Source organism: Hyperoodon ampullatus (genome assembly GCF_949752795.1).
Source record: "Hyperoodon ampullatus genome assembly, chromosome: 13".
Lineage (NCBI taxonomy): Eukaryota > Metazoa > Chordata > Mammalia > Artiodactyla > Ziphiidae > Hyperoodon > Hyperoodon ampullatus.
Window position 1 is genome coordinate 18,552,817 of NC_136926.1, and position 21,603 is coordinate 18,574,419.

At 46.7% G+C, this 21,603-nt stretch overlaps 1 protein-coding gene across 3 annotated transcripts in view; it reads right to left on the reverse strand.

Moving 5' to 3' along the window:
- The window catches only part of ACACB (acetyl-CoA carboxylase beta), a gene marked incomplete at its 5' end in the record, with an annotated part of 98,231 nt that overhangs the window by 52,776 nt on the left and 23,852 nt on the right, over positions 1-21,603 (reverse strand). For all 3 annotated transcript variants that reach the window (XM_079717852.1, XM_079717854.1, XM_079717853.1), the window contains 14 exons: positions 110-260; positions 1,416-1,561; positions 4,027-4,108; positions 5,433-5,536; positions 5,636-5,786; positions 8,858-9,021; positions 10,858-11,019; positions 13,262-13,432; positions 13,720-13,929; positions 17,434-17,544; positions 17,639-17,748; positions 18,747-18,845; positions 19,998-20,079; positions 20,293-20,402. In XM_079717852.1, the coding sequence (XP_079573978.1) occupies positions 110-260; positions 1,416-1,561; positions 4,027-4,108; positions 5,433-5,536; positions 5,636-5,786; positions 8,858-9,021; positions 10,858-11,019; positions 13,262-13,432; positions 13,720-13,929; positions 17,434-17,544; positions 17,639-17,748; positions 18,747-18,845; positions 19,998-20,079; positions 20,293-20,402 (1,853 nt within the window). The remainder of the gene's footprint in view (positions 1-109; positions 261-1,415; positions 1,562-4,026; positions 4,109-5,432; positions 5,537-5,635; positions 5,787-8,857; positions 9,022-10,857; positions 11,020-13,261; positions 13,433-13,719; positions 13,930-17,433; positions 17,545-17,638; positions 17,749-18,746; positions 18,846-19,997; positions 20,080-20,292; positions 20,403-21,603) is intronic.

Genomic DNA, 21,603 nt, shown 5'->3' on the forward strand with positions numbered 1-21,603 from the left:
GTCTGCTGGCTTAGGTGAAGCAGCATTGGCACATGGCCCTGCCTGGGGGACGGGCTGTAAGGGAAACCTGGCTGCAGCCCTACCCACCTCCCAGGGGGCCTGCGGTCACCTCTATCTCTGCATAGCTGCCCCCAGCCTCGACGTGGCCCCCGTCCTCCACCATGTACTGTATCAGCTTCCCCGCCGAAGGGGCTCGCAGGACCGTGGGATCATTCTCCTTCTCAAACACACATGTCTTGTTGCCGATGGTGATTCGGTAACTGGAGAGAGAAGGAGTGGGGGGAGGTGGTGGGGAGACTGGGGAGGACCATCGACCCAGATGCCCGAGTCAGGGTTTTGGCAGCATCTTCCCTTCCTAAAGGCAGCCGGGAGCATCACCCTGTGTGTGGTTTGAGGGACTTACTCCATTTTTCCCAAATGGTAGCATTTGACAGTTACCGCAGAGACTTAGGGAGTGAGCTGGGAGGGACCCTTTACTGGCTGAAAACGAGTTCCTTTTCCTGACATAATTCCAACAGGCCCTGGCATAGAGAAAGCAATCAATCACTATTATTCAGTAAATACTGACCCACTGAAAGCCTTCACCTTAGAACTGGCAAGAGCATGCCCCATGGATGGAGCTTATAATCATCTTGAACATTCTTGACAGATAGAACATGGGTTAAAAAGAGGTTAAAAAAACACCAATCTGGGATGAATCTAGTCCACCTTCTTCCATTGAGGATTCGGAAGGGAATCTAGCTGGAGCTTTTTCAGGCACGGGGCCTCTGGAGCCCCACTCCTCCCCATCTTATTCTCTTGGTCAGGGGTGGGTCTTTGCTGCCTTTCCGTGGGGGTGGGCGGGTCTGTTTCACCGTGTGAGCTCAGGGTGGTCAGACACGCTGGACCAGGAGGACACGCGATGCCCTGTGTGCAAAGTGCTTCCGGATCATCCCGTCCTCCACCCATCCAGACACAGAGCAAGCTTTCCTGCCGCCATCTGCTTGTTCAATGTGTCTCTTCCCCGACAGACTCCATGAGTCATGACCACGGCTGTATCCTAACACCTAGTCCAGCAACTGGTGTAAGCAGATGCTCAATAAATAGCCCCTTCCCTAATCGGACGGTCTCATCTTCTCCAAGCCTTGATGTGATGGGTGTGGACACTGCAGCTCAGACCCGGAGCCTCTGGCACTCAGCACACACCTTGCAGGCCGTGGAGCTGGGAGTCACGTCCCATTCGGCTCTGAATCCTCCCAAGTCACTAGAAAAGGGCCTCCTGGGAGCCTCCCATAAATGCCTGCCAGCTGCATGGAATTCCAGCCAAGAGATTAACCTCTCCAGGAGCCCCAGAATGTTCCAGAGAAGGTGCCTTAGCTAAGACCCTCAGACCCGCAGGGGAGAGCTGGCTCTGTGTGCCCTCCACGACCACACACCTGTCGACCTCCTCCTTCAGGTACGTGGTGTAGCTGCTGCCACTGTAGGACAGCAGGAGCCCCCCGTCGTTCAGCCGGTGGGCGTCGATCTCGATGTGACAGCCGTTCATGATGAGGACGAACGTGGTTGGAGACTGCCGGGCCACCTGTGGGGACAGTTCAATGCCCCCACCTGAAATGAGGATGCCTGCTTGGTCCTGTGCCCCCAGAGAACCGCCTGGCCCCCCTGACCACATGCAAAGGCTAGTGTCCACGGCGGGAGTGCTGGGGTGGACACCTCACCTCTCGAGGCCCAGCCCTCACTCACCCCAAGGGAGCAGCGACAGGGAGGAGCCCGGGGTCAGCGAGCCACACCTGCCCTGTGGGTGGGCTAGTGGCTGACGGCTGCAGGTATAGTCCCAGGGCGGGCATCACTGTCCACTGTGTGCCCTTGAGGGCTGGGGGCTTTCTTCTGATCCTGTCTCCAAGCAGGGTTGCCCTGGGAGCCATGGAGATGGGGGTCTTGCTCTGGGTGAGGCAGACCTGGGGCCTCCATCAGTGACCTGGACATGGACTAGGGCTCTGCCCGCTAGACCTGGCCCTGCCCAGGGGCACACAGTGGATCTGGGACACTGGAAGGAGACATACACGGCCAGGCCCTGGCCTCGGCTCTGCATTTCAATCTGAAATACCAGCCCCACCTGGCCCTCAGTTCAAAGTATGTGCTCTCTCTCAGAAAACTAATACCCTAAAGAGCCCTCAACCTCTAAAATATATATATAGTGACAAAAGATGGCAAGAAATAGAGGAATATTTATTGCCACGTTATTTATGGTAACGGGAAAGCCTAGAATCAAACGAGCTCTCCAACAGTGGGTGTGCCATGGAATGTTCTAGACCTGCACTGTCAAATATGGTAGCCCCTAGCCAGACGTTCAAATGTAAGTTAATTAAAATTAAATGAAAGGTAAAATTCAGCTCCTCAGTTACACTCGCCACATTTCAAGTACTCCATAGCCCCAGGTGGCCCATACTGGACAGAGCAGATTTAGAACATTTCCATACCTGCGGAAAGTTCTATTGGACCGTGCTTGCAGACTCTAAACTGATGTTAAGGAAAACTTGCTAATAACAGGGGGAAACTATAGGCCATGATAATATCAAAGCAGTAAAAACATTTGCACTATGATCTTGACTTTATAAGATCAATGCATAAGGAAAAAAATAACTGAAAAGACGTCTGCTAAAACGTCTGAACCCGGGCCACAGCAGTGAAAGCGCAGAATCCTAACCACTAAACTACCAGGGAACTCCCCCATGGTGGACTGTTTTTCTGACGCTTCATGCTTGTTTGCTGTTTTGAAATTTTCTGCAACGAGCATGTGTCATATTTAAAATCAAGTTGAGGGGACCCAGGCCCCCAAAGGTAGCCAGGAAGCATCAGGGGCAAAAGGGAAGCGATTTTACACACGTTACGTGGATAACACACTCGTTTGGCTGAACGAAGCCTGAAAATCTCCAAAGTTGAAAGTTCAATGTATGCTCAGCAATGTTAAAAATCAAGTAAGAGAAAATAAAAATTCTGTTGCCTTTTCCATGGAATGTGAGGCTGGGAAGTGCTGGGGAGGCCCTGGCTTCCCAGGGACACATCACTCCAAAAGTCACCCCGACTTGGACCCGGGGGGCTCACCCTGTGCTCGCACATCTCAAATATTCTTTGATACTCTGCTGAATTGGCCTGGGACGGCTCAGGACGGGTAACTAGATACTTCCAACAGAGAAGAGCAACCCAGACAAGCTCCAGGGATGCCGGTGATAGACCCGGAAGCAGTCAGAAATCCACACATTGATTCTCGGTGCAGAGACGCGGACAAAGCCAGTCTCACAGCCCTGGGAAATGCACCCAGACGCTCTGTTCTTGAGCAACGGTCCGGCTCACACTTTGTAAGGGGTTGAATTATGTCCCCCCAAATTCAAGTCCTCCCTGGAACCTCAGCTTGTGACTTTAATGGAAATAGGGTCTTTGCAGATGTAGTTGGTTAAGGAGGGGTTGTGCCGGATTAGGCTGAACCCTAAATCCAGTCTGACTGGTGTTCTTGTAAGAGAAGAGACCCAGAGAGACAGGCACAGAAGGATGAGGATGTGAAGAGAGACAGACAGACAGACACAGACACACTCAGAGAAGGTGGCCGTACAAAGCCAGAGACTGGTAGAGACTGGAGTGACAACCTATAAGCTAAGGAACACCAAGGACTGCCCACAACTACCAGAAGCTAGGAATGCATGCTCCCTGGGAGCCTTCAAAGACACCATGGCCCAGCCAACACCTTGATTTTGGACTTCTGGCCTCCAGAACTGAGAGACTATAAGTTTCTGTTGTTTGAAGTGACACCAGCTTATGGGACTTCATTACGGCAGCCACAGGAAACCAATACACGCTCTAATGTGCCTTGTGTGCGTGGCTCAAGCCTACGGGTTCTGGAATCCAAGGACCTTAGATTTCAAGGTCACGGGACTGCACGGGGAGTCCTGGGACCAAGCATGAGAAAATCCACTGCAGGAATGGCCCACTGCAGAAATAAAACTCCCTAGAGCCAGCAGAGTGTGGGAGACATCTAACAGGGACCTTTACCTTGAGGATGTACTTAACGCCTCCGTAGATTAATTCTACATCCACAGTGTTCAGCAGAGAGTCTGCGGGGAGGACCTGGCCCCTGAGAGAGAAGACAGACCTGTGGTCAGTTTGGGAGTGACCAAGAACTCCGCAGCCATCCATCCCCTGGATATGAAAAACCACCCACTCTTTGCCTCGTCTAACTATCAACACACCCGATTGATAAAAGGCAAGGAATGGAGAGTCCCAAGGAGCCTGACGTCCCTTAGAACTTAAGGAAACTGCTCTTGCTACAGGAGGTGACATTTCAAAAAGGTTCCTCTAAGAAGCAATAACCATATCGCTTCTTCTTGAAAAAAATTCCTTACGTGGGAGTTCTGCCACCTGCTTATGAAAGAAACAAATGCACGGATTGTGATTCTGTTACCATTCAAAAGCCTATTATCCAAGCACTAAGAACTTTCGCCCTTCTAGTTCCCTTTCAGTAGTTTCCTTTGCCTACCACAGTGGTTTTCAATGTGGGGTTTGCCTCTACCCCGAGGACATCTGGCAATATCTAGAGACATACTTGATTGTCCTGACTTCCAGGGGGAGAGGGGAAGCTATGGATGGGACCAGGGAGGCTGCTAGCTTCCTACCCTGTCCCACAGGACAGCCCTCGCCACAAAAGATGACCCAGCCCGAAAGGTCAGTTGGTGCTGAGGTTGGGAAACCCTGGTCTATCCTGAGAGGGAGCTCCTGGCCACTTCCACAGGGTCCATTTCACTGGTCACCTGATTCAGGTGAGGGTCTGGGAAAGAACCATCTGTAGGGCTTCCCTGGTGGCGCAGTGGTTGAGAGTCCGCCTGCCTCTGCTGAATGGCCTGGGACGGCTCAGGACGGGTAACAGGGGGATGCAGGGAGACACGGGTTCGTGCCCCGGTCCGGGAAGATCCCACATGCCGTGGAGCGGCTGGGCCCGTGAGCCACGGCCGCGGAGCCTGCGCGTCCGGAGCCTGTGCTCCGCAACGGGAGAGGCCACAGCAGTGAGAGGCCCACGTACAGCAAAAAAAAAAAAAAAAAAAAAAAAAAAAAAAGAACCATCTGTAGAGGTGACCTATAACCCGCTTTGCTTCTCAAATCCACCTCCTCTTCTCTGAACTCCTGCGTGTTACGACGTACCTTGCACAGGTCAGCACGAATAAGCGCACTGCTGTCTATAGGATGATGGCTGCCTTGGCCTTGAGTATCCCTCCCCTCCCGCCCCCTACCCAGCCTCTTCTAGGGCAGCCCAGGTTTATCCAAGGAATTCTACAGAGGCAAACACGTAGGAGAGGTTCACTAATTGCTTGGTGATGGATTTACACCCAAATAAAGCACGTTTCTGCCTTTCTTGCCACCAACACATATCCCAAGAGGGGAAAGGAAGTACCCAGGGGCCCCACCTTTCCAGCGAGTGTAAGAAATCCGTCATGCAGGTCCTGAACATCGAGTCGGCCACGTTCAAGGCTCCGCACACCACCCCGAGCATGATATCCGGCTTCTCGGCCTGGGAGAGACTCTGCACGTCAGTTATCCACAGTGACCAAAGCCACGGGGAGCCAGGAGGGCTCCAGGACCCCCAGGGGAGACACGTGCAGCTCCCCACCTGCACTTTCTCGGCGATGAGATTATCCAACCAGCTGATGTCAATGTCGTTGTTCTGGAAGCTCTCGGTCTCCAGGAGGTTGGTGAGATATTCCACGGTGGTCCTGAAGTCACCCCGGATGGACAGTTCCTTCAAAGCCACCACCATGTTCCTTGAGGGGAAGGCACATGGATTGTTTTCCCAATTAACGTACGCGTCATCAGAGTTCTGGAGTGGTTTCCAGTGAGTCAGAACCACACAGAAGTTTAGGGAGGGCCCTGAATCAGACGGCTTGGGGCAATGTCAGCTCCAGCATTGACTGGTACAGCAAATCTTGGGCCAGTGACTTAACTGCCTGGGCCTCAGTTTCCTCATCTGGAAGATGGGGGAATAACCCTGTCTTCACACAGATGCTTGGGGATTAAAGTGAGACAGTCTGTATAAAGCACATGGTCACTGATCAATAAACCTTAACTGCTATGAAATGATTTATTACAGTGATTGTAATTGTTATTAACCACGCCAGTTGCTCCCTCTCTCACTGGACCTATCAAAATCCCCCAGGGTCCCAAGAACGAGCCACTCTTTACCTGTCTACACAGCTGTCCGGTGTGCCTGGGGTGCACGAGTAGGTGGCTAACACCGGTGCCCCCATCTGGGCATGGTGGTCACCAGCCCACACGTGCTTGGCTGTAACCACCTCCCGTTTCTCAGAAGGGCTGCCTCCCCCCAAACAGGGTGTCCAGTCCAAAGGGCAGAAACCTCCACTCTCCATGAAATCATAGGGAGAATGTTATGGGGAAAGGCAGCAAAGGAAGAGGAGGCATAAGAACCCTTCCTGGGAGAGGAGAGCTTTCACACCAGTTACGATGCTCCTGCGTGCTGCCAGCAGGTGTGACAAAGGGGCCACGAGACCCCAGCGGGAGGGTGAGAAAATGAAGACGCAGTGAGGTTAAATGAGGGTGTTGGGGCTTCCCTGGTGGCACAGTGGTTGAGAGTCTGCCTACCGATGCAGGGGATGCAGGTTCGTGCCCCGGTCTGGGAGGATCGCACATGCCGCGGAGCGGCTGGGCCCGTGAGCCACAACTACTGAGCCTGCGCGTCTGGAGCCTGTGCTCCACAACAAGAGAGGCCGCCATAGTGAGAGGCCCGTGCACCGCGGTGAAGAGTGGCCCCCACTTGCCACAACTAGAGAAAGCCCTCGCACAAAAAAGAAGACGCAACACAGCAAAAATAAACAAATTAATTAATAAACTCCTACCCCCAACATCTTTAAAAAAAAAATTAAACGCACTAAAAGAAAGAGAAAATTCTAGCATATAAAGTAAATAAATAAATAAATAAATAAATGAGGGTGTTAAATAGGCTACTGCAAGTTGGGTGTGGGCCCCGAACCTGCATCTACAGGCTGAGCCACTGGATTCAAAGGTGACCAACTTGTCCCGGTTGGCTCAGGACTTTCCCAGTTTTAGCACTGAGAAATCCCACATCCCGGGAAACACTCAGTCCTGGGAAAACAGGGACAGTTGATCCCCCTCTTGGACACTGACAGCAACAAGAGCTGGAATTTTTCCTTCCTATTCTGCTGAAGTGATTACTGGCCACTCACAGTGTGGGACAAGCCACAGGTCACTTCACTCAGAGACAGCTGGGCTGGCTGACCACCATCCCACCTTTTATTAATCCTTATTTGCTCCAAGTGTCTCAATTTTTCACTGATTAAGATGAATTATTCAAAGCTGGCCAAGAAACTCTCTCTCTCAAAAGCAGCAAACTCCATTTAATTCATGGCTAAGCGCCCCAGGCCAGACAGATTTAAATGCTTTTCAAATGAAATGTCTTTCACTCGAAAAGACACCTCCACAAGAATGTTTAATTTTATGAACCGAACTGGTGTTTACCTTTTTGTTCCCAGGTCAAGGCAGGAGAAACGTCAAGACGCAGGGGTTTTGATCGCTAATTTTTAGGGAAATGCAAATCAAAACTACAGTGAGGTACCACCTCACACGGGTCAGAATGGCCATCATTAAAAAGTCTACAAATAACAAATGCTAGAGAGGGTGTGGAGAAAAGGGAAACCCTCCTACACTGTTGGTGGGAATGTAAGTTGGTGCAGTCACTGTGGAAAACAGTATGGAGGTTTCTCAGAAAACTAAAAATAAAATTACCATATGATCTAGCAATCCCACTCCCGGGCATATATCCGGATAAAACTCTAATTTAAAAAGATACATGCACCACTATGTTCATAGCAGCACTATTCACAGTAGCCAAGACATGAAAGCAACCTAAATGTCCATTGACAGATGAATGGATAAAGAAGATGAGGTAAATATACACAATGGAACACTACTCAGCCATTAAAAAAGAACGAAACAATGCCATCTGCAGCAACATGCATGCAACTAGAGATTATCATACTAAGTGAAGTAAATCAGAAAAAGACAAATACCATATGGTATCAGTTATATGTGGAATCTAAAATATGACACAAATGAACCTATCTATGAAACAGAAACAGGATCACAGACGTAGAGAACAAACTGGTGGTCCCCAAGAAGGACGGGGCTGGGGAAGGGATGGAGTGGGAGGTTGGGATTAGCAGATGTAAGCTTTTAAATATAGAATGGATAAACACCAAGGTCCTAGTGTATAGCACAGAGAACTATATTCAATGTCCTATGATAAACCATAATGGAAAAGAATATTAAAAAAAAGAATGTATGTATAGGTATAACTGAATCACTTTGCTATACGGCAGTAATTAACACATTATAAATCAACTATACTTCAACAATAAAAAAAAAGATGTGGATGTTTTGGAACTTGTAAGCTTCTTTGTCAATGTAGGTTTCTCCAGGAACCACTTATGAGATTTAAATTTAAAAGAACCCCCAGCCCCATCCCAACCAGCACCACCTTTTTTAAAAAGGACATAGTACTCAGCACCTTTTAAACTTTTAGAATCACCTTGAACATTCTTTGGATCTCCTTCAAGATCGACCTGTAATAAGCTCAAGACCAATGACCTTGGTGAACTGATTTCATGTATGTCGTGGATCTCAAGTATGGGAAGAGGAGAGACTGGGTTCTTGGACTTCAGCATAGGGTATTTAAAATAGGGTCTGCTCCTCACCTCCTAAAGTGCTGCTGCATCTGAAGCAGCAGGCTAATTTTTAGTTTCTTAAAGGGAGGGAGGGAGGGAGGGAGGGAGGGAAGGAAGGGAGGGAGGGAGATACTGACGAAATGGCCTCTTCCCGGTTCTCTCCCCAGGAGAAGCAGTGCCCAAACTGGGAATCGGCAAATTCATGTAAGCCTCCAGCGGCAGCCACGCTGAAATAACCCCACACGTTCTTGCTGCTGCGGAAATTCAACTCCTGGACCGTTCCAGAGCTCGGCTTAAACCCCTGGAGCCCAGACAGAAAAAGCAAAATGGAAGAAATAGTTACTCCAGATATATTTTCATCAGAATTAAATCCTAGGAAAACCCAAGAGCCCCCCCCCATACTCAAGAGCTTAGCGTGATGAATAAAACACTGATACTTCTCACTAGGGGTGCAGGTGTTTCCAGGCGAGCACGTCAATGTGTGTCATTTTTACTTAAAAAAAAAAAAGTCAAAAAACCACCACCAAGTTGGGACTGGTGATCACTGATGGAGCTGAGTGAAGGTACATACTGATTTTAAATGTTTGCCATTGTTGATAATAAAAAGTGTAAATAGAAGAGGAGTTGGCGGGATTTCCCTGGTGGTTCAGTGGTTAAGACTCCATGCTTCCACTGCAGGGGCCACGGGTTCAATCCCTGGTCAGGGAGCTAAGATCCCACATGTTGTGCAGCACAGCCAAAAAGGAAAAAAAAAAAAAGAGGAGTCGGATTTCCAATTCCAGATTATGAAAATTTCAGCAGGTAAGGAAATCCAGTGTTAGCCCTTGCTGATGCTAACACACACATAATTCCCTTTGTGGGGATGACCCATCCCTTTCTGAGTATAACTGTGGTAAAGGGGGGGTGGGTTGGATCCTCTTGCTGGGATTAGAACTCTTGAAGCTTGTGATGGAGGCATTCGTTTTGGCAGACATGCCTGGAGGCAAGAGATGGAAAGTTCCAGGTGCCTGGGCTATGTCTACACGTGATCCTCCATCCTCCCAGGCACCTGTGAACAAGGCATCAACCCTCTGAAAATTTCCCATTTTGCTTGTCCACCATCAGAACTGACTGTTCGCCTGTAGCCAAAGATCCCAAACTAATACAGTCACCATAGTTTAAAATTCTTTCATTAAAAAGGTGGGGGTGGGGTGGGAGGACTTCCCTGGTGGCACAGTGGTTAAGAATCCACCTGCCAATGCAGGGGACACGGGTTCGAGCCCTGGTCCGGGAAGATCCCACATGCCGCAGAGCAACTAAGCCCGTGCGCCACAACTACTGAGCCTGCACTCTAGAGCCCACGTGCCACAACTACTGAAGCCCGCGAGCCTAGAGCCCGTGCTCTCCAACAAGAGAAGCCACCGCAATGAGAAGCCTGCGCACCGCAATGAAGAGTAGCCCCTGCTCTCCACAACTAGAGGAAGCCCAGGCACAGCAACGAAGATCCAGTGCAGCCAAAAATAAATAAATAAATTTATTTTTAAAAAAAAAAAAGGTGGGGGGTAAAGAAAAAACCCAAACCTCTCTTATCCCAAATTTCTTAAATGTAGTTATTAAACAACTAAATTGTGGTAGATTATGGAGATTATGTGACAATCAACTGTCAGTAAGCATGTAAACTTGATAGATGCCAGCTGGTTGGTATCTTAAGGCACAAGTAAGAACAAGTCACATAGGGACTCCTTAGAATGAACCAGATTGTATGTTGCAGCAAAAAGTTCATGGGGCCAGAAATCCAAGGACCTGTGCTCTAAACCTGGCTGTTTGTCCCAAAGATGGACGTGGTCTGTAAAGTCCACCAGTGGGGCTTGGCCATGGCCTCAGCAAGTCCTGGGTGTGAAGGTGGTCACCCCAACCTCTCGAGCTGTAATGTGGGGTCACAATGCCCAGCGGCAGGGCTGTCACGTAACTGACATATGAAGGCATCTGCCTGGTACCTGGACACATCACATGTGGATAAACCGTGGCATGTCCCTTCCCGCATCCCAGTGTCCTCGCCTGTAAACTGTGAACCTGGATGTCTCAACAGGCTAAGGTTCGGGGTCTGCCACACGCTGGGAGGTCAGAGTTGGTGGAAACTCAGGGCCCTCAGACTTGCCTCATCTGGGTTTTCGCTGGTGATTCTGGCCGCAATGACGTGGCCTCGGGCGATGGGAGGGTTGGAAGGGGTCTCAAAAGAAATGGGCGTCACCCCCCATGGGGACTCTCCATACAGAAGCCGGATATCCTTCAGCCGGTGCAGAGGCACACCCATGGCGATCTGAAATCAAGAAATCCATCCCCAAAGCGGGTCAGTCCCCAAACGTGGAGGCCAGTGCTAGAGGCGATGGAGGTGGGGGCGGTGAATGATTTCGGATATACTGAGCTCCTCCTGTGCCCACCAGACCGGGCGACACGGTGACAGGAGAGGCACGGAGAGAGAAAGACAGATGGCTTGACCCTGCCCCCAAGGAGTGAACTGTGTCGCTGGGAAAAGAAGCGACGGTCACAGAACAACATCACGAGCATCAAATAAAAGTTACAGATCCTTAGTGCTGTGGAAGGGGTGGGGGAATGGTGGTGTCCAGCTGCAGAGTCTAAGAACGTTTTGTGAAGGACACAGGGAAAGCTGGGCTGGAGGACCGAGTGAAAAACACACAGTGACGGACACCAGGTGAACCAAAAGAGCAAACTGAATCTGCTGAGTCTTTGGATGTGATGACCCACTAAAAGGGACCCAATGGTACCTGTGTAATATCCTGCCAAAGTGTTTATGTGACTTCCAGCAGGAAGAAATGACCAGGCAAATCCAAATGGAGGGACATTCTGCCTGAACACTTCACAAATGTCAACATCCAGGACAAAAAAGTAAGACTGGGGAACGGTTCCAGATTAAAGAGATTAGGAGACATGAAAATGGAAAGGGGTGTATGGGTCCTGGATTGGATCCTAGACTTGAAAAACAAAGGACAGCAACAAATTATTGGGACAACAGGGAAAACTTTCATGTGGACAGTAAGTAACATTAGATAGGTAAGTGGAGGGTGTCAAAGCTCTATTTCTGGAGTGGGGCGATCCTATCACAGTATTATTCCCAGGAGGTTCTTATCTGAAAGATTTAGAGGCAAAGTGGCATGAAGTTCAAGCCAAAACATCTCCCAAAAGGTTGAGCCAAGAAAAAAAGAAAATTATACAAAAACACAAATAGAGAGACAGGAAGCAAATGTGGTCAGATGCTAACAAGTGGTGGACCGAGGTGCAGGGTATGGGTGTTAATTGTATTATTTCTGCAACTTTTCTGAAATTTTTCAAACTGAAAAAAATAAACAAAATAAAAAACGGAATAAAAACTCTGGGAGGATTTTTAAGAAATTAAAAAATTAATTAATTAATTTTTAAAAAATTAATTAAAAATTAATTAAATCAAAGTAAAACTAATTAACTTAAATTTTCAATTAATTAAATTTAATCAAAATTTAAATTTTAAAAAATTTAAAAGAAATTTTCAAGAAAGAAAAAAGGGAGGAAGGAAGGAGATATTAATAACAAAATTAAAGAGTTTCTATTAATGCAAGAGTTCCTAACTCTGGGTGACATGTTCTTAGCAGGGGTGAGCCCAAGAGGGCAAACATTTGTTCTTGGGGGTGAAAATAATCTTACTCTTTCTATGTACAGGCAGACCTTGGAGATATTGGGGGTTCAATTCCGACCACCACAATAAAGTGAATATTGCAATAAAGCAAGTCACACAAATTTTTTGGATTCCCAGCACATATAAAAGTTCCATTTACACTACACTGTAGTCTATTAAGTGTGCAATAGCAGTATGTCTGAAAGAACAATGTACGTACCTTAAATAAAAAATACTTTATTGCTAAAAAATGCTAATCATCACCTGAGCCTTCAGAGAGTCTTAAACCTTTTTGCTAGTGGAGGGTTTGAAGTATTGCAAGAATTAGCAAAATGGGACACAGACACGAAACAAGCAAATGCTGTTGGAAAAATGGCACCATTATAACTTGCTCGACACAGGTTGCCACAAACCTTCAATTTGTAAAAAACAAAAAAACCAAACAAAAAATGCAATAAAGCAAAGTGCAATAAGACAAGGTATGCCTGTATAACGCACAGCTATATCTACAGTATCCAAACCGATATACAGTATATCTGTGATATTAACATTTCATAGGGGAGAAATTAGGGGCGGAAATGTCTAAAAGGGCTCCATCAGAAGGCTGTAATGAAAAAAAGGTCTATGAATGGGTACTGGGGAGGTCTACAAATGCCCCCAAATTGTATAAAATAGATTTTTCCAGGGTGAAGGTCCATGGCTTTTGACAGTTTCTCCAAGGGCAGACAAAGGTGATAAACCACTGCATGGCTCTCCGTGCTACCCACACATTAAAACAGTCACTCCCCAGGACACCAGCCAAGAGACGAGCAGGGAGGTCTAATCTGAGCAGGACAGGGGATTCCCCACTGTGGGCAGAAGAAGCCCCAGGGTTCGGAGCCCGTTTCCTTGCCTGTAGCTGGGCGGCCGGCAGGTTGACATCGGCGATCATTTCCGTGCAGGGATGTTCCACCTGCAGGCGGGGATTCAGCTCCAAGAAGTGGAAGCTGCCATCCTGGCTGTAGAGGTATTCAACGGTCCCCGCGCTCACGTAGCCCACGGTCTTGGCCAGGCGCACGGCACACTGCAGAGAGATGGAGGTGAGCGAGGGGCTTCCAGCAGTTTTCTCGGGGAAAACGTACTAGCTCCCTCACTAGAGGCAGGCTGAGGACCTGCTGTGTGTAAACTACCCTGGGACCTCTGAGATCGTACTCCAGTAACCCCGTGTGAGGCTGAAATCATCTCCACGATGGGCTCCCCACGCCACTTGGTCTCTTCTTGGACACCCACCCCACTTTGGCAACTTGGACCGTTGAGAGCTCTTGATGGTTCTGAGCTGAGATGCCTCCCCTCGAACTCCCCAGAGCCCACCTGCTCCATGATCTCGAACACGGCTGGCGTGGCAATGGTGGGCGGCGCCTCCTCTATGATCTTCTGATGCCTCCGCTGGATGGAACAGTCACGCCCAAACAGGGACACGGCATTCCCATACTGGTCAGCGAGGAGCTGGACCTCCAGGTGATGGGCGTGCTGGGCCAGCTTCATGAGAAAGACTGGGGAGCCGGGGATCTCGCTCTGCACCTGGGGGGACGGCAGTGTGGCTGGCTCTTCCCTGGGGAAGCAGGGCTGGAGCAGGAAGTTCTCCAAAGAGGGCGCGAAACGATGGCAGGGATGCCCGTGGTTTTGCCGATCTTTTAGTTTTACCTCCCTCAAAGACATTACATTCTCGTGGTTTTCAAGTCAAATATGATGAGAATACATAATGCAGAAACTGAAATTCCCCTGCAACAACATCTCCTAAGGATAATATGCTGTTAAGAGTTGGGTACAGGGCTTCCCTGGTGGCGCAGTGGTTGAGAGTCCGCCTGCCGATGCAGGGGACACGGGTTCGTGCCCCGGTCCGGGAGGATCCCACATGCCGCGGAGCGGCTGGGCCCGTGAGCCATGGCCGCTGAGCCTGCGTGTCCGGAGCCTGTGCTCCGCAACGGGAGAGGCCACAACGGTGAGAGGCCCGCGTACCACAAAAAAGAGACTAAGGACCATATGACCCAGCAATTCCATTCCTAGGTATAGACCCAAGAAAAATGAAACCATATGTTCATACAGAAACTTGTACATGAATTTAAAAAAAAAAAAAAAAAAAAAAGAGTTGGGTACAAATTGGTTTTCTTCTATGCGTACAGAGAAAATGTTTCTTGAAACAAAAATAGAACCAAAACACACTACTCTGTAGGCTTCTCTTCCTCCCACTTAATTCACTCTCTCAGCCAGCTCTCCTCGGTGGAACCTACAGACCGACTTACTCCATACCTTTAATGTCTGAAAGGCATTGTCTCATAGGCATGTTGTCCAGAGACCCTTAAAAATGAAGTAAAAATAAGTGTTCACATGGAATTATTTCTAAGACAAATTCTTTGTGAAAGCAAGTTGCAATAACACATGGGATGATCCCACCTATGTGAAAAATAATAAAAGAGAATTATATGAAGGTCTATGTAAAAGTCTATACTACAGTAAAAGTACTGGAAAGAAACCCAGTGGCTAACAGGGGTTACATCTGAGAAGGGGCGAGGGGTTGAGAGGTGATGTTGCGAAAGGGACCTTTCCTTTTTTATTCGTAACGTATTACTGAAATGCCTGAATGTTGACAATGAGAACATTTTCATACTGCACTCATGTAATTTAAAAAAACAAGCTTGGGGGAGGCTCTGCATGCAGTTGGGGAACCGGGGGTATATGGGAGCTCTGTCCTTTTCACTTCATTTTGCTGTGAATTAAAAACCACCCTAAAGAGTAAAGCCTGTTTTTTAAAAAAGAAAGAAAAAAGCTTTAAAATCTGTACAACCCCTAAATGCAAGGTAGGATCCAGGACTAGATCCTGAAACAGAAAGGGGATATTAGCGGGGAGAAGTGGGGTGATCCAAATCAAGTCTGGAGTTCACTTAATAGACATGGATTAACGAAATTAATCTCTTAGCTGTGACAATCATGGTACTGTTACAAAAGATGTTAACAATAGGGGAAAGGAGGTGAAGGGTAGATGGGGACTCTGTACTGCTGTTGCAACTTTCCGAAAATATAAATTCTTCCCCCCAAAATACTCCCAAACCAGTACACCCCAATAGGGACATGTGGTAGTGAAACCACTACTTTATATAATACTCACACATGGCCCACAGCTGTATAATCGGTAAACCTTTTGAGAACGCAATTTACTGGTATGTATTTGTCAGCGCATGTAAAGTACATGCTATTTAACTAAATCCTTCTTCTCCCAAGGTCTTTACCCAAGAAAATAATTCAGAAGAAGAAAAAAAAAGCTAAATATTATTTATAGTATTAAATACCATATTATACTATAGTGGCACTGTGCATAATAATGAAAATGGAAGCAAGCTTAACATTTCACAAAAAAGGAAAGGTTTGATAAATAAGACAATGGCCACATAGGGAATACTGTGCAATCATCAAAATAACTATAAGGACTGGACAGGGTAAAACTGTTTATGATCCACAATTTGAATTTTTTTTTTTTTTTTTTTTTTTTGCGGTACGCGGGCCTCTCACTATTGTGGCCTCTCCCGTTGCGGAGCACAGGCTCCGGACGCGCAGGCTCAACGGCCATGGCTCACGGGCCCAGCCGCTCCGCGGCATGTGGGATCTTCCCAGACCGGAGCACGAACCCGTGTCCCCTGCATCGGCAGGCGGACTCTCAACCACTGCGCCACCAGGGAAGCCCCACAATTTGAAATTTTTAAAACGTAGAACAAAATATTGTGTAGGCCAAATACAACTCTTTAAAATATACATGTGAATATTTTGTAATAACCTATAATAGGAAAGAATGTGAAAAAGAAGAGATATATATGTATAACTGAATCACTTCGCTGTACACCTGAAACATCGTAAATCACTATACTTCAATAAAAAAATAAAAAATTTAAAAATAAACTAAATTAAATATACATGTGAGCAAGGTCTACAAGAAAGCCTAGAAATATTAAAATAGTTGGGTTAAGAACAGGAAGATTACCGGTATGAATTTTTATAAACATTGCCAACAATGGGCATAACGGGTTTTTCTTTAATCTATAGTTAGGTGACCTTTAAAAAATTTTTTTAATTGAAGTATAGTTGATTTACTATATCATGTACATTTCAACACAGCAATTCAGTGTTTTTTGTTTTTTTTATTTTATTTTTGGCTGTGTTGGGTCTTCATTGCTGCGCACGGGCTTTCTCTAGCTGCGGTGAGCAGGGGCTACTCATTGTTGCGGTGCGCGGGAGTCTCATTGCGGTGGCCTCTCTTGTTGTGGAGCACGGGCTCTAGGCGCACGGGCTTCAGTAGTTGTGGCACACAGGCTTAGTTGCTCCGCGGCATGTGGGATCTTCCCAGACCAGGGCTTGAACCCGTGTCCCCTGCATTGGCAGGTGGATTATTAACCACTGTGCCACCAGAGAAGCCCAATTCAGTTTTATATATACATTTTTTTCTTTTTCAGATTCTTTTCCCTTATAGGTTATTACATAATATTAAGTATAGTTCCCATGCTATACAGTAGGCCCTTGTTGGTTATCTATTTTATATGTAGTAGTGTGTATATGTTATCCGCAGGCTCCTAATTTATCCCTTCCCCCACCCCCTGGGCATAATGTTTTAAAAGTGGAAAACCAGCTACAAATAAGTAAATATATGATTCGTTCAGACAATAAAAATCAATTGTCTAGAAATGTTAAAAATATTGAAACTGCTAAAATGTACAAACTATCCCATCTCTCGATAGACAAGTATGGACACAAACAGATATTCTCACAAACAGATACCTCTGAAATCCTTTAGAGACACACTGATTCATAGAATCAAACATCTTAAGGAAATAGTGTACAGATCAACAAAAACCTTGGACTTCTGCGAGTAAAAATGTATACATATGTTTTGCAACACAACACAGCAATACTGCAGCTCCCGCAAGTGTCCTCTTGATTGTGACACAATAATGTTAGTGGAAAGAATCTGGTGGCCACCAACTGAATAAACACAATTCCCAAAGACACATGGAAAAATATGCAGCGCGAACAGCTCACTTGTCTGAAAAGTATTGGGAAGTCCTCAGCAGTCTCCACCTTCCGGATGCCTTTCCCTCCACTGCCTTCAGAAGCTTTGATCATCAAGGGAAAACCAATTTTTTCTGCTGCCTGGGGGCAAAGGACAAACAGACCACTTTAGAGGTTTCCGCTGCTACCAGGATGATGAGAAGGTTCTGGCACCTGACCCCCCAGGAGCATTTACCTCCAAGCCCTCATCGACATCTTTCACGCAACCATCGTTGTAAATGTACTCTGGGACGCTGATCCTTTGCCCCTGCTGCAGACTATCTTCTGCCCACTCCACCGTCAGACCTGGAGGGTCACAAAGAAAACTGAATCTTCCCCAAAAGAGCACAGACACAACACAGAAACACAGGGCCTCTTCCCACCAAAGCCACTCTAGACCTGGCCTCTGGACCAGCAGAATTCAGACACAGCCCTTCAGCTTCCTGCAGTGGATTTTAATTTCCTTAAGGACTGACTCAACCCTGAATGGGACACCAAGCTTAAGAAAATTCAGACCGAGTCTACCAAGAACAGCCATATTAACCTGAATCCAAAAAAATCCCAACTCCAACTCTACCCTATGGAGTCATTCGTATGTGAATCATTACTTTCCAAAACCCTGTGAAGATTTAAAAAAAAAACAAAAACAGAAACAAACTTTTCATTCTAAATTTAAAATTCAATCTTTGGAGGAAAAAAATCAAACTGAATAAGAAACTCTTGAGATGTTTTTCCTGTTTATTTTTTTTAATTTATTCTAGAAATTCCACTTTTAGGAATTTATCCTAAGGAAGTGATTAAAATGGACATAGAGAGTTAGGTACAGGACTATCAAAGCTTTTAATATTTTCAAAATTAGAAAAAAATTCATCGGAAACAACCTAAATGTATAACTATAGAGGATTGTTAAGTCAATTACGGTATATCTGTATAATATAGTCCTATGCAGGCATTTTAAATGTTGTAAAGTGCATTTACTGACATAGAAAGGTTAGTGAGAAAAAACAAGTCACAAACTGTTAAATGTAAGAGCTCTGGTTTTTTAAAGGATGTGCCTAGAAAAAAGGCTGGAACAATATAACAAATGATCAAAACCGGGTCAGTCGATTATAAAGGATTTCTATTTCCTTTTCTGTACTTCTCCTAGTTTCTAAGTTGTCTACAATGAAACAGGACCATTTTCATGATCACTTAAAAATTTTTTAATGAAAGAATTAAAAAAGTATACTCCTGTCACCCCCTCTGCTCACATTAGCAAGATTGGGCCCAGGAGTTCCCCCGAAGTGAGGTTCAGGGTCCCTTACCACTTCCGCTCCAGGGCAGCGTTGGGATCTGCAGCGTCTGGGCCACGATGGTGGAGGCGATCTTGTCTCCCAGTGCCCACATGGCCTCGCTGGGAGGGCCTGAGGGATTGGGGCAAAGGGGAAGGCAGACTTAAGTCAGCCACAAGGCCCTGGAAGCCAGGTGCCAACCAGGTGCACAAAGAAACGTCCCCAAGTCCCAGCTTCCAAGGATTTAACATCAAGTCGGGGAAGAAAAAATCTATTAGTCTGCTACTTTACCAGTCAACTTTCAATACATTTGGATTGTAAACGTGATTTACAACCTAAGCTCTGTGGCCTATACAAAGTTCACTAGCAAAAAGCTAGACCAAGGGGGCAAGCCAGCACCTCAAAACACTAGACCACGCAAACTTTTTCTATAACGAGCCATAAGCAATACATAAATGAATGGGCAGGGCCGTGTTTCAATAAAACTTTATTTACAAAAGCAGGCAGTAGGCCAGATTTGGCCTGGGCTGTAGTTGGCTGGCTCTGGGGCTGGACCATCAATCTCCAGAATTAAACATGAGAGATAATGAGAGTCCCATGTGACAGCCAATCAGAGGTCATGGACAAAGAATACATCAGCGAGCACAGGCCACCAGGCATACCCTTAGGTGAGTATCAGGTATTGACTTAGCACCAAGCTGCTTTATATGCAAGTCTGGGTTGTGGGCCCAGAGATAAGGAGCAGCAATAGGGACTTATTGGGGATGGTAAATGATTCCCATCACACGTAACAGATAGTGTAACTGAGCAATGTTTACAAATTTCAAATCCAAATCCTGAAACAAACAGATGCCATTGACAGTAAGTATCATTTTACCTAATAAGTAGTAGAGATGAGAGGCTCTGGTCCCAGGGGGTGAGGGCATTCCAAAGGTCTGAGAACAGCCCAAGGAAAGGTGTGGCCTTATCAGAAAGGTTTCCAAACCCAGTTAGAAATCTGACCATGACTGGTATCTCAGTACCAACAGGAACACCAGCAGAGGGTTCTGCTTGCCCGGCATTATTCTGCTGTGGTAACCATGGTAATGGCTCCTATTTCCCTGGGCTGGCTGACCTATCCATGTGACCTCCCACCCCTGGATTCATTTGCTCCTGACCATGAAAGTGTGATGTGGGAATATCAAACTGGTCCCCTCCTTACAGGGCTGTATTAAAGAGAATCTGACCCACCGAGCAACTCATCAACACCCCAATTCCCACGCATCTGACGGAGGCGCACTCTACCTAAGAAAGCAATCCCGTGCTTGTGCAGGAGCTCCGGAAGTTTGGGGTTTTCAGAAGCATGGCCCCAGCCAGCCCACACCGCCTGCAAACACAAAGAGGCATGACAAAGGTCTTTCTTCAAGAACCCGCCTCCCATCACACCCCAGAAGCTCTTTGCTGGGTCACATCAGCCCTGGATTTCAGGGTCTCCTAGGACCCAGCTCCTCCATCCCTTCCAAACCGCGGAATCAGGTTGCTCCAGAGCTCAGGGCATCACCCCCGCCATGGGTAGACTGGGGTGTCCCGTCTGACTTACCTGCACGGGGATCCTCTTGGCAATGTCCACAATCAGCTCCACATTGGCATAATTGTTGTTGTTGGGCCCTCCTGGGACGGGGACGTACTGATCTGCCATCTTGATATACTCTGGGATTAAACAGGAGAGAAAAGAAAAGAAGGGCTGAGAGACTGAAGTCGAGGCCAGGATATCTGCAGGATGCAACCACGCCCCGCTACTGAAAGGATAACCATGAAGATTCGGGGGCAACAATGGACAAATGTATATGGTAGTTCAAAGAAAACTGAGTATGACTTTAATCATGTGAAAATATATATGTATCTGGGGACTTCCCTGGCGGTCCAGTGGTTAAGACTCTGTGCTTCCAATGCAGGGGGCGTGGGTTCGATCCCTGGTCAGGGAGCTAAGATCCCACATGCCTCATGGCCAAAAAAACCCAAAACATAAACAATAAAGACTTCAAAAAAAAAAAAAAAAAGAAAACACATGGGTGTCTGGAGGCCTGGAAGGCAACAAAAAAGAAGGAAACAAGCTATCAAGATAGTCGGATTAGAGGTGGGTTTTAAAAATTCTTTTTTTTTTTTTTTTTTTTAATTTTTGGCCTTGCCACGCGGCTTGCGGGATCTCAGTTCCCCGACCAGGGACTGAACCCAGGCCACGGCAGTGAAAGCCTGGAATTCTAACCACTAGGCCACGAGGGAACTCCCTAAAAATTCTTATTTAAGGTTTATCTTAATATTGTTTAGCCATTAAACAATACAATGTTTGTTTTTAATCATGGTAATAAAAAAAAACACATAACAAAATTTACCATCTTAATCACTTTTGAAGTGTACAGCTCAGTACTGTCAAGTATTCACATTGTTGTGAAACACATCTCCAGAATTTTTTCATCTCACGCATCTCAGACTCATCATACCCATAAAATGACAACTCCCCATCCCCCTCCCCGAAGCCCCTGGCAACCACCATTCTACTTTCTGTCTCTATGAATCTGACTACTCTTGGTGCCCCATATAAGTGGAATCATAGAGTATTTGACTGGCTTATTTCACTGAGCATAATGTCCTCAAGGTTCATCCCTGCTGTAACATGAGACAGGATTTCCTTCCTTTTCAAAGCTGAATACAATACAATGTTTTGATTTAAAAATATTCATGTTCTTTAAAACCAGAATCCCACTTCTAGAAATATGTTCTAAGAAAACACTCATCGACGAGGCCAAAGACTGATGTAAGAGGGTGTTCACGGGGCAGTGTTTTGAACTGTGAAAAGCTAGACTCAATCAAAAGTCAGGAGCTGGTACATCTGTACTATGAAATTCTTGAA